General features: G+C 44.3%; 1 protein-coding gene across 1 annotated transcript; it reads left to right on the top strand.

Moving 5' to 3' along the window:
* Positions 1-8,434: 8,434 nt before the first annotated feature.
* Positions 8,435-9,603, top strand: LOC127302307 (uncharacterized). Its single transcript, XM_051332758.1, has one exon. It carries the CDS (start codon positions 8,448-8,450, stop codon positions 9,153-9,155), a length of 708 nt encoding a protein of 235 aa, XP_051188718.1. The 5' UTR covers positions 8,435-8,447; the 3' UTR covers positions 9,156-9,603.
* Positions 9,604-10,880: the final 1,277 nt, after the last annotated feature.

Here is a 10,880-nt window from a genome sequence, read left to right as displayed (position 1 = left end):
GTATGATCCCTAGGCCTTGTTCCTAAATACTGCTATCGCTGTTTGTTTCTTGTTTCTTTGCATCTTTACTTCCTGCAATATTACTACCATCAATCGCACGCCAAAGCACTTTTCAAGGCGCCGTTACTACTGCTCATATTCATTCATACCACTTGTATTTCACTATCTCTTCGCCGAACTAGTGCACCTATTAGGTGTGTTGGGGACACAAGAGACTTCTTGCTTTGTGGTTGCAGGGTTGCATGAGAGGGATATCTTTGACCTCTTCCTCCCTGAGTTCGATAAACCTTGGGTGATCCACTTAAGGGAAAACTTGCTGCTGTTCTACAAACCTCTGCTCTTGGAGGCCCAACACTGTCTACAAGAATAGAAGCACCCGTAGACATCAGGCACATGGGAACACCTGGGGATGACCAGTGGGGCACCCCAGGGTGGCACCCCACAGGCCGGCGCGGCCTGGAAGTGGGGCGCGCCACCCTGTTGTGTGGGGCCCTCCTTGCCCCACCACTTCATCTCTTTCTCCCATCTCATTCTCTCTCCCGAAAAAACTCGCACCAGCTTTCTCTCACTCACGTTTTTGCTCAAGAGCTCAAGATTTCTCGATCTCTTTGCTCAGCCCAGATTTCTGTCTGAAATTTGGCACATTTGCTCTCCGGTATGTGACTCCTCCGATTATCCAAGTAGAATTTTGTTTGGTTGAGTATATCTTGAATATTTTGCTGCTGTAGGTAACATATTTAGTGAGCTTGCATGCTTGTTCTAAGTGGTAGAAATTAGTTTTGATGCATGTTTAGTACTCTAGTAAGTTCCTATAGTAGTTTCCTTCAATTATATGACACCAAATCAAAATTTATATTGTTTGTTGAAAAATTTCAGAAAAGGAAGATGAACAACCATAACTTTGGAGAAGTGTTTGAAAGAGAGACGACAAGCACAGGGAGGCCCTCAAGGTCATCCACTCGGATTAGGCGGTCTTATAATGAGGATGTCATCGCACCGAGCTTCGAAGTTGAAGAGGACAATGGAGTCCCTAATGCTTCATCTTTTCCATGCTATGACTTTCTGAGTAATGCAGGGTTGCTGGATGATTTCTTGGTCCTCGTTGGTAATGTGGGTTTAACCGCCTACATGGAAGATGAGAGGGATCAATACTACATGCTTACTAAAATCTTTGTTGAGAGCTTTCAGTTCAACAACAAACACTTCCAACCATCAGTTACATTCAGGATTTATGATGATCCTATCACTATGAAGTTGAAGGATTTTTGTACTGCATTGGATATTGCCCCTGTAGGTACAGCGAAGAGGATCGAGAGCAATCCCAAGGAATTGTTGGAGCTCTATCGAGGAATCACCAATGATGATTGTCGCATCATTCAGCGTGGGAAGATAAGAAACATTCAACTCCCTGCTATTAAGTATTTTGCTTGTTACCTTGCTACTATCATTCTTGGTAGGGAGAACACTAGCAATATTTCTAGTTACCATCTTGCTTTCTTAATTGCTGCACTCACTGGAGAGACACCTTATCATCTTGGTGCTCTTGTTGCTCGCCGCTTGTCTAACAAGGGGCCTATTTTTGGAGGAATTATTGCATCACGCATTTTAGCACATCTAGAGCTTCCTCTTGACCCTACTGATGTGAAAATAACTCATATAAAGCTTGATATTACTGCTATGAAGAGTCATCAATTTGTTACAGCTGACTCTAGTTTAGATAATATTATCTATAGAATGTTGTTTGCTGACGGGGAAGAGAGGGAAGTTCCATTGCCGCAGCCAGATTTGTTCAATATTCACAGCGAACCATGGTCGCGCTCTAAGGAGGAGGTGGATGAGCAACTGAAGATACAAGGTTTCCACCAGCAGCATGACTCCGAGGAAGCCGAGCCCTCCTACGACTACACCGTCACGTATCCTGGTGCGTCTTCCAGTACATACCCGGAACAGGATCCATCTTCGTCGTACTACGGAGGTGCTACTTCATGGGGACCATGGGATTGATCTCCACTTAGGCCAAAAGCCTAAGCTTGGGGGGAGGCATACCGGCATCACTCATTCTTTGCATATTATGGTTTCTGGATACTTGTACATACTTGTTTAGTTTCTTTAAGTGGTTTTCTAATAAGAGGGAGATGATATTTGGGGAAGTGCTGCCTGAAAACAGATTCTGGACTGATACCAAAAAAATTCTCAAAAACAGCCAGAATGTTATTTTGCGAAGCCAATTTTTTTGCATGTTCCCCAGGTTATTATCTAACTTTAATTAGTTGAACACATTTTGAGCTGGGCAGCGGAAGAATTTCTTAAAAATCGATTACTGTACTGCTATCAAGTTTGGCAGATTTCTGCTACTTTGTGTTTATGTGACTCTTTTAGTTTTCATTCTCTTGTTTTTGCTTTGTTTCTTTCCTAAAACACAAAAAGACCAAAAATATTTCGGTTGTTTCTCTTTACCATTTGTTTATTTTGGTTTCTTGCTTTTATCTTGCTTTATTTGCTATCGTTGGTTTGCTATAAGAAAATCAAAAAAAAAGATTTTGCTTTGTTTGCTTGTTTCCTTTTGTTCTTGTTTCCAATTCGAAAACACCAAAAATATTTGCTGTTCTTATTTGGTTTTGTAAAGTTCATTATGGAGTTCAGTGGTCTTCGGTGGTTGGAGCTTGGTTTTCATTCCATATTATTCAAGCTACACAAGTGAAAAGGCAATAATGACGATCTACGACAATCCGACTATGGTGAGAGGCTGGTATGAACTCTATTTGTTTTCATTTTTGTACATATACTCATCCATGTGAGCGTGTTTAGTTGGTTCATGTGAGGTATATGTCATTTAAGAAAGTCTAGTAGTTCATGATCTCTCATGTTTAGCTCCAATTTATTAATATGAGTAGCATGTCATAAATATTTCCTTGCATTGCTTTATTCATAGATAGATATGACATTGTGGTATCCTCCTCTGAATAATTCACTTGAATCAACTTGGCACATGCTCACGCATGCATACGACTGAACAAAAGTCAATTAAGCCTCGATGATTTACTTTACCTCAGAGTTCTTGTATCACTTTTATGCCTCCGTTAATTTATTTTGTCGCAAGCATAATTATGACAGTTGCTGCTCTCTTGATTGTCGCTTCCCAGTCTATTGCTAGTCTTCACTTGTACTGAGCGGGAACGCTGCTCGTGCTTCCAAACCCCTGAAAACCAAGTTATTCCAGAGTGTCCACCATAAATACCTATGCATGGCATTTCAAACCATTCCAAGTAAATTCTCATGTGCTACCTTTAAAACCTTCAAAATGCTTCTCAATTTGTGTTAATGTTTTATAGCTCATGAGGAAGTATGTGGTGTTTATCTTTCAATCTTGTCATTTACTCCTGACATACTTTCACAATGGACTAGTGGCACATCCGCTTATCCAATAATTTTGCAAAAAGAGCTGGCAACAGGGTTCCCAACCCCAATTAATTAACTTTCATTAATAATTCTCTCCACATGCTTTGCCCTGATTTATCAGTAAGCAACTTAACTTGCAAATAGACACTCCTCCATGGTATGAGAATGTTGGAAGGCACCTGAGGATTCGGTTAGCCATGGCTTGTGTAAGCAAAGGTTGGGAGGAGTGTCATCCATAATGAAACTAAAATACATGTGTAAACAAAAGAGAAGAGGGATGATCTACCTTGCTGGTAGAGATAACGTCCTTCATGGGAGCCGCTCTTGAAAGTCTGGTTGACGAGGTAGTTAGAGTACCCATTATCAGTCGTTGACAATAACAAACACCTCTCAAAATAATTTTACTCCTGTTTTACAAATGAAAAGCTCTATCACATGTTAATCCCTGCTTCCCTCTGCGAAGGGTCAATCTTTTACTTTTACATTGAGTCTCCATCCTTTCTTTGAGCACTTTCTTGAGAGCACAACTGTCATTCTTAGTATAATATGCTTGTCCCAAAATATGATTAGCTGTGCTATAACTTTGATGCTTTTATCTTTGATAGTCTCTACCTACAGTCTTTCCACAAATTTCAAAGGTGCTCGAGCATTTATGTTTTGCTGTACAAATACGGGCAAGCGAGATACCACTTTATCATATCCTTTTATGAACATTGCAATCCTGCTGATAGACATGATTCATGATGCTTATTGTTAATTTGTTGGTACCTTTTCCATGATTGACATAGCTATTAGATGATTTTATTTGCATGTATCTTATTATGAATTGCTTAAGTACTTGCCATATCATGAGAATATTTACATCATATGAACAAATGTGTTCGTGAAAGTTCTTTTATCGCACTCAGTTGTTAACTGAATTGCTTGAGGACAAGCAATAAGCTAAGCTTGGGGGGAGTTGATACGTCCAAAACGTATCTACTTTCCCGAACACTTTTGCTATTGTTTTGCCTCTAATTTGTGTATTTTGGATACAACTAACACGGACTAACGCTGTTTTCAGCAGAATTGCTCTGGTGTCTCGTTTTTGTGCAGAAATCCAACTTTCAGGAAAATCCCCGGAATTTATGTCGAAGGTCTTATTTTTCCAGAAGAATTACGGAGCCAGAAGGGCAAGCCAGGTGGAGGCCCGAGGCCCCCACACACTAGGCCGGCGCGGCCTAGGAGGGGGGCGCGCGGCCCTAGCGTGTGGCCCCCTCGGCTGGCCTCTGACGCCCCCTCTGGACTACTTAAGGGTTTCGATCTAAAAATGCGAGACGAGAAGTCGAAGTCGCCAAAAACCATTCAGTACGCCGCCACCGTCGCGAAACTCCGTCTCGGGACCAGAAACTCCGTTCTGGCACCTCGCCGAGATGGGGAATTGGAGGAGATCATCGCCATCATCACCACCGACGCCTCTCCATCGACCAGCCATGTTTCCCCCATCCATGTGTGAGTAATTCCCCCGCTGTAGGCTGAAGGGGATGGTAGGGATTGGATGAGATTGGTCATGTAATAGCATAAGATTGTTAGGGCATAGTGCCTAGTATCCGTAATTGGTACTTTTATGATATTGTTGCAACTTGTTATGCTTAATGCTTGTCACTAGGGCCCGAGTGCCATGATTTCAGATCTGAACATGTTATTGTTTCATGATGATATGCATTGTTTTATGATCTTACCTGCAAGTTGTATACACGTATTGTTGTCCGGAACCCGAGGCCCCAAAGTGACAGAAATTGGGACAACCGAAGGGGAAGGCAGTGATATGAGGATCACATGTGTTCACGGAGTGTTAATGCTTTGCTCCGGTGCTCTATTAAAAGGAGTACCTTAATTTCCAGTAGATTCCCTAGAGGCCCGGCTGCCACCGGCTGGTAGGACAAAAGATGTTGTGCAAGTTTCTCATTGCGAGCACGTACGACTATATATGGAACACATGCCTATTGATTGATTAGTACTTGGATACCGTTTTATTATTATCTGCAAATGCCCTGCTTTGATTGTTACATGAGTTTCTCTCATCCATGCAACGCCCGTCATCCATCCCTGTGCCTACAGTATTTTAATCATGCTGTTTTCTATAATCACTACTGCTGTCTTTGTTACTCTGCTGCTGTTATTTCACTACTGCTACTGCTATAAAATCACATTACTATCGATAAACTCTTGCGAGCAAGTCTGTTTCCAGGTGCAGCTGAATTGACAACTCCGCTGTTAAGGCTTTCAAGTATTCTTTGTCTCCCCTTGTGTTGAATCAATAAATTGGGTTTTACTTCCCGCGAAGACTGTTGCGATCCCCTATACTTGTGGGTCATCAGAGAGCACAAAGGGTGATCCACAAGACACTACAAGAGAAGCTTGCCTGAAACGAGGCCACTAAGAGGAGCGGTTTGAGGCGGAGGGACGGAGTCCATCAATTCAGACCAGGAATTCAATATTGGGACGACTTCAACAAGGGTACGACACCTGGAGGTGACACCGGCATTGGCACTAGCCGAAGCCCTACGCAACTTTCCCCGAGATCCATCCCGATCAAAAATCTAGCCACCGTCGTGAGGACGCGGAGTGGATGGAGCAGAAATCACTCATGCACCACCAACCCAAGATTAGTACTACCCTAAATGGAGGAGTTTAGCTTCGGCAATTGTTGCTTCTAAAGACATTATTTTCATAAGAATTTCTACCAACAAAATCACACCAATCTCTCCTTATTTTTCTGCACCGAATTCCCAATAGTTTATCTCTAGCAAGAGTAAAACATGATTTGGACCTTAAACCATCTAAGAGAGGCCCAAAGGATCAGTTGCAACCTTTTGTTGCATCCGGTTTGACAATGGACAGTGGATCACCATCAAACACGCGTTTTGATTCAACACGTCTAGCCCATTACCTTCCTATAATACTCCCTCCGTCTCACAGAGTTTGTGGCACTGTTTTGATAAAAAAAAAAGAGTTTGTGGCACTGTGAGTTATAAATGTTTTTACAGAAAACTCCATACCATTTAAATTCTTCCCTATTTAAGTCCTTTTAATCTGAAATCAAAATTGTGTTTTCTCCCTGTCCGTCCTCCCTTCTCCGTCCATCCTCCTTGGTCGTCCTCGTCGTCCCTCGCCGACATACGCAGCTTCGCCGTCGTCTGATCCCTCGCGTAGGATAGAGGCCCTCTGCCGCTTGGGCTCCCCGGGCCGGTGGGAGCAGAGAAACTCCTGCCTAGCGTACTGACCCCGTCTAGTGGACTGCCCCCGCCGTCTCTTTCTCCGAACTCGGTCTTGGGTCTCCTCCGGCTGCGTTTGCGAGCTTGTCCATCAATGAGAAAAAATAAAAATACCGAAACCTAAAAGTTCGATTAAAAAAGGGTAATACTTATGTTTTTGTTCACAAAGAATGCATCCCCCTCCTCTCCATGTAGGGGTACATGCATTTGCTAAATCCTCGATGATTGGAGCCCGAAGGTGCAGCGACAAGAGAGTTTCGTCTAGGACTAGCGACCTACTGATACCGAGTCCACTACTGCAAGTCAGCTACCATGATGATGACATGAGCACATGTCAATGAGATACTCGATCTTACGCCGCACACCATGCCCACATCGACCTGCATGACAAGTTCAATGTCGAGGGGGTGGTTTTCTTGCGTGGTGGAACACAATCTCTTTGCACGGTGCATTGTTGGCCTACACACCAACTGTAGCTTTGGATGATTTTAACAATATTATTAATTAGTACATAATCTCTTTATAATATATGTAAATATTTGCCTTTTGCTCTTTATACATGAAAAAGTGGCACAGTAGGTTTGTATCCGCCTCAAAAAAGTGCACAATCTCTTTAATAAAAGTTCTATTGACAGAAGGTTCGTCATTGCTAGCTTTATTAATTTTAAGTAATATTTGCATTGTTTAGAAGAATTTGTAACGGGAGGCTACGAGTTCATTGACCGAACCCGGCGAATCAGGAGTGCACGCTACGTAGCGTGCATGCTAGCATTGTCCAGATTCGTCTAGTTTCTTGCATTAAGATTGGTGTTGCAAGTTCTATCGAGTTTCGTCAAGTTTCATCGTGTTTCAGAAAACATGATTCGGATTGAAATGCAACAAGACACGATGAAATTGTGCACGCCTAGATAGCATACACGCTAGAAGGACATTTCTGGTTGAGCTGAGAAACTTGATTTGAACTTCTCTCGAGCAAGGCTGAGATCCATTTTTGTTATGAGAAGCCGGGCTACCAAACACCTTAATTTTCAGAAATTCTGGTTGGAATGGGAGTTTCTTTATTGGTCCGGGCTACGAAACATATTTTTAGTGTATTTTTTCCGATCCTCAATACTCTAACTTTACCTAGTGGATTGGCGATAAAATTTTATGGGGAATTGGCGAAGACAGAGTTTCACCCAATACTTTAGAGAATTATTTTCACTAATTCTCGCAAAAACTCAAAGTAACAAAGCCTTAATAAGCGCATGTACAATGGTGATAACTTAGCTCTTTGTAAGCTGTAGTTACACGTGATTTTGGTGATATGAAGGAAAGAGAATGAGAAGAGAGAGTGATGTTGTATGTAAAGTTATAGACAGTCCGTAAGTTTCTTATAAACAACTTATAGACGGGTTTTTCGTTGTTGTATGGATAGTGTCTATAATTTATGTCTAAAAATAGACAACTTACAAACATACTTGTATACACTATCTATATCACTACCTATGTATATATGACATGAAGTGGTATTACAGACATCGGTTGTCTAAACCAATGTACACGGCCTCTAATTAACTGCACGTATATCGGTTGTTCATGGACACGGTGGCCCGGCCACGCATGCTGTACGGTAGCTGATCCGCTCCCGCCATTCGAGCCGATACGGTACAGGTGTGTAACTAACTGTGTAACGGACGAAATATCCCAGTCCGACATGTACGCGCGAGCGCCAATCCCCGGCGCCCCCTATTTATACACGCACCGGGCGCGCGCGTCCACTCGCTACCTAACTGCCACCCCGATCCACCGATGAGCCCCACGTCGCCTCGGCAGCCCGGCCTCGGCGCCGGCGGGGCGCGCCAGCAGGCCGCCACCCCGATACCGTTCAAGGTTCGCCGGGACTCCCACCTCATTCACAAGCACGGCTCGTCTGCGTCCACCTCGCCGCCCTCCTCCTCCTCGACCAACTCCTCCGTCTCCTCCTCCCCCGGCGCCGGCAGCCAGCAGCGCCCGGCGCCGAGGCCGAAGCAGCAGCAGCCGGTCATCATCTACACGACCTCCCCCAAGGTGATCCGCACAAGCCCGCGCGACTTCATGTCCATCGTGCAGAAGCTCACCGGCCAGGAGAGCGCCGCGGCCGCCGCCGGTTCGGCCGTCACCGGCGGCGCCGCGCAGGACGAGTCCTCCTCCTCGTCCACCGAGAGCTGCGCAAACGCGAACGCCCACGCGGGTGCCGCGCCGGCGCCGCATCCCGGCCACTACATGGCCGACCCGCCGCAGCTGATGCCGCCGCCGGCGTCGATGGATCACGCGCACTTCATGCCGGACATCCCGCTCTTCGCGCCCGCCGGCGCCCCGGAGCACCTGCTGTGCGCGTCCAGGGGCGGCCTCTACGGCCACTTCCAGCCGGCGATGGTCGACGGCGCGGCCAACATGCACGACGCCGCCGGGGCGGTGTACTCCCCGTCGATGGTGGAGGCGATGAGGACGACGTTTCCGGATTACCAGTTAACTTAAATCGGCATGCATGGATCCATATCGATGGCGTGCTTGAATTAGGCGATGAACGCTCGGATGCAATAATCGGCTTTTGTTTTCTTCATGTTTTCTCATCATGCTTTATTTCGGGGATATACGTACGTACGTACATGCAGAGACAAGATCGAGAGGTGAAGGATTTACTGTCCTGGCCGGAGCATGTATGCATGCGAGGCCAGCTGAGTTCCAGATCTCCAGGTTAATTATTTTTGCTAGCAAAATAGTAGCAGTAGGTCGCATCGCATGGTGTTCATCATGATTCATGCTTACGTACATGCCCTGTAACTAGTTCCTCTGTTTGATTTCTCAGTTTCCTCGTGCGTGCGTGTCCGATCGAGTTGTAGGGGTTTGGTTATACAATTTTCCACTGTGAGTAAATAAGCTATCGGAGAATTCTTTTTTAATCTAAAGTTGGATGATTTGCTCATGGAATGCGTACTCTTTTATGGTGAGAATTATACTTTTTGTGTTCACTAAATTCAGACGTTTTGGAAAGCTTAACTGGGTGTTGGTATAAACGGGGGGGGGGGGGGGGGGGGGGGGTTTTCAGGGATATGAACGAAAGCATTTCTTTTCAACATTTAAGTTTAGGACGTTGCTACACGGTGCTATAGCACCGGTTAGTCTACCGGAGTGCCCTCCTTGAAATAGTATGTGGACCCCATGACTGAAAGCGACACCTTACCAAAAGTGGAAAAATATGCGTTTCCACCGTGTGAAACCAACACGTCGTCCCTAGAATGGAGCACGCACTTTTTATTCCTTCCCCTCGTCACCTCTGCAGCTAGCTTTGTAATTTACGGACCGTAAGTACATCTCAAGATTAATGAAGTACATCCTAATTAATTTCATCCTTTGGTCCTTTGCAAAAAATTACATCCCATGTGCCCCAAAGCAACCCATACCTAGTTCTGATTCGAATTAGGGATGTAAAAAATAACAGCAAATTACATCTGATGTGCCCCAAAATAACTCATACCAGCTAGTTGTGATTCGAATTAGGGATGTAAAAAAATAACAGCGCTGTATGTAGAAAAATAGTAAAATTACATATAGTTGCAAAAAAAATACATGTAGAATTTGAGGTACACCTTGACCTTCCATCACTCTGGATGTAAGAAAAAAGTAAAAAGTACATAATTTGCAAAATAGTTACAACTAGAATTCGGGAAAAGATACTATTATTATATCCTCCTACGATCCCTCGTATGTAAAAAAAATCACTATTGTTACATTAGATTCGAGGAAATATAAGCAATTTTTTAAATCACATGTTGATGTGCAGATCTGGCCCTAATGAACTTCTAAGGAAACACTATTTGGAGAGAGAATAAAAGATTGAGAATAATTTTCGTAGTAGAAACACATAAGAGCTATATCTTAAACGAACCCATCTCCAGGAGCAACAATGGTTTAAAAAGAGATGAAGTAATTACATGGAGAAGCAAAAAAATCCAACGAATCCTTGCATAATCAGTTAATACCATGATCTAACAACCAATTGGCTCACGATGTATGGCAGAGTCGGGCTACTCAGGATCCAGTGGCTCTGCTCCCCACGGATCTGTACCGCCCTACACCACAACAGCATCCGCTGCTGCCACCGTCGCCATGGCCGTCTCCTTGAGCACGGGCGTGCGATCTCCCCAACCCGCACGACCACATCTTCCCATGGCCGCCGCCCTTCACATCTGGAGCACCATG

The sequence above is a fragment of the Lolium perenne genome, chromosome 1, assembly GCF_019359855.2.
Source record: "Lolium perenne isolate Kyuss_39 chromosome 1, Kyuss_2.0, whole genome shotgun sequence".
In the NCBI taxonomy this organism is placed as follows: domain Eukaryota; kingdom Viridiplantae; phylum Streptophyta; class Magnoliopsida; order Poales; family Poaceae; genus Lolium; species Lolium perenne.
Note: the sequence above shows the minus strand (reverse complement) of the source record. Positions and strands in the feature narration are given on the sequence as shown.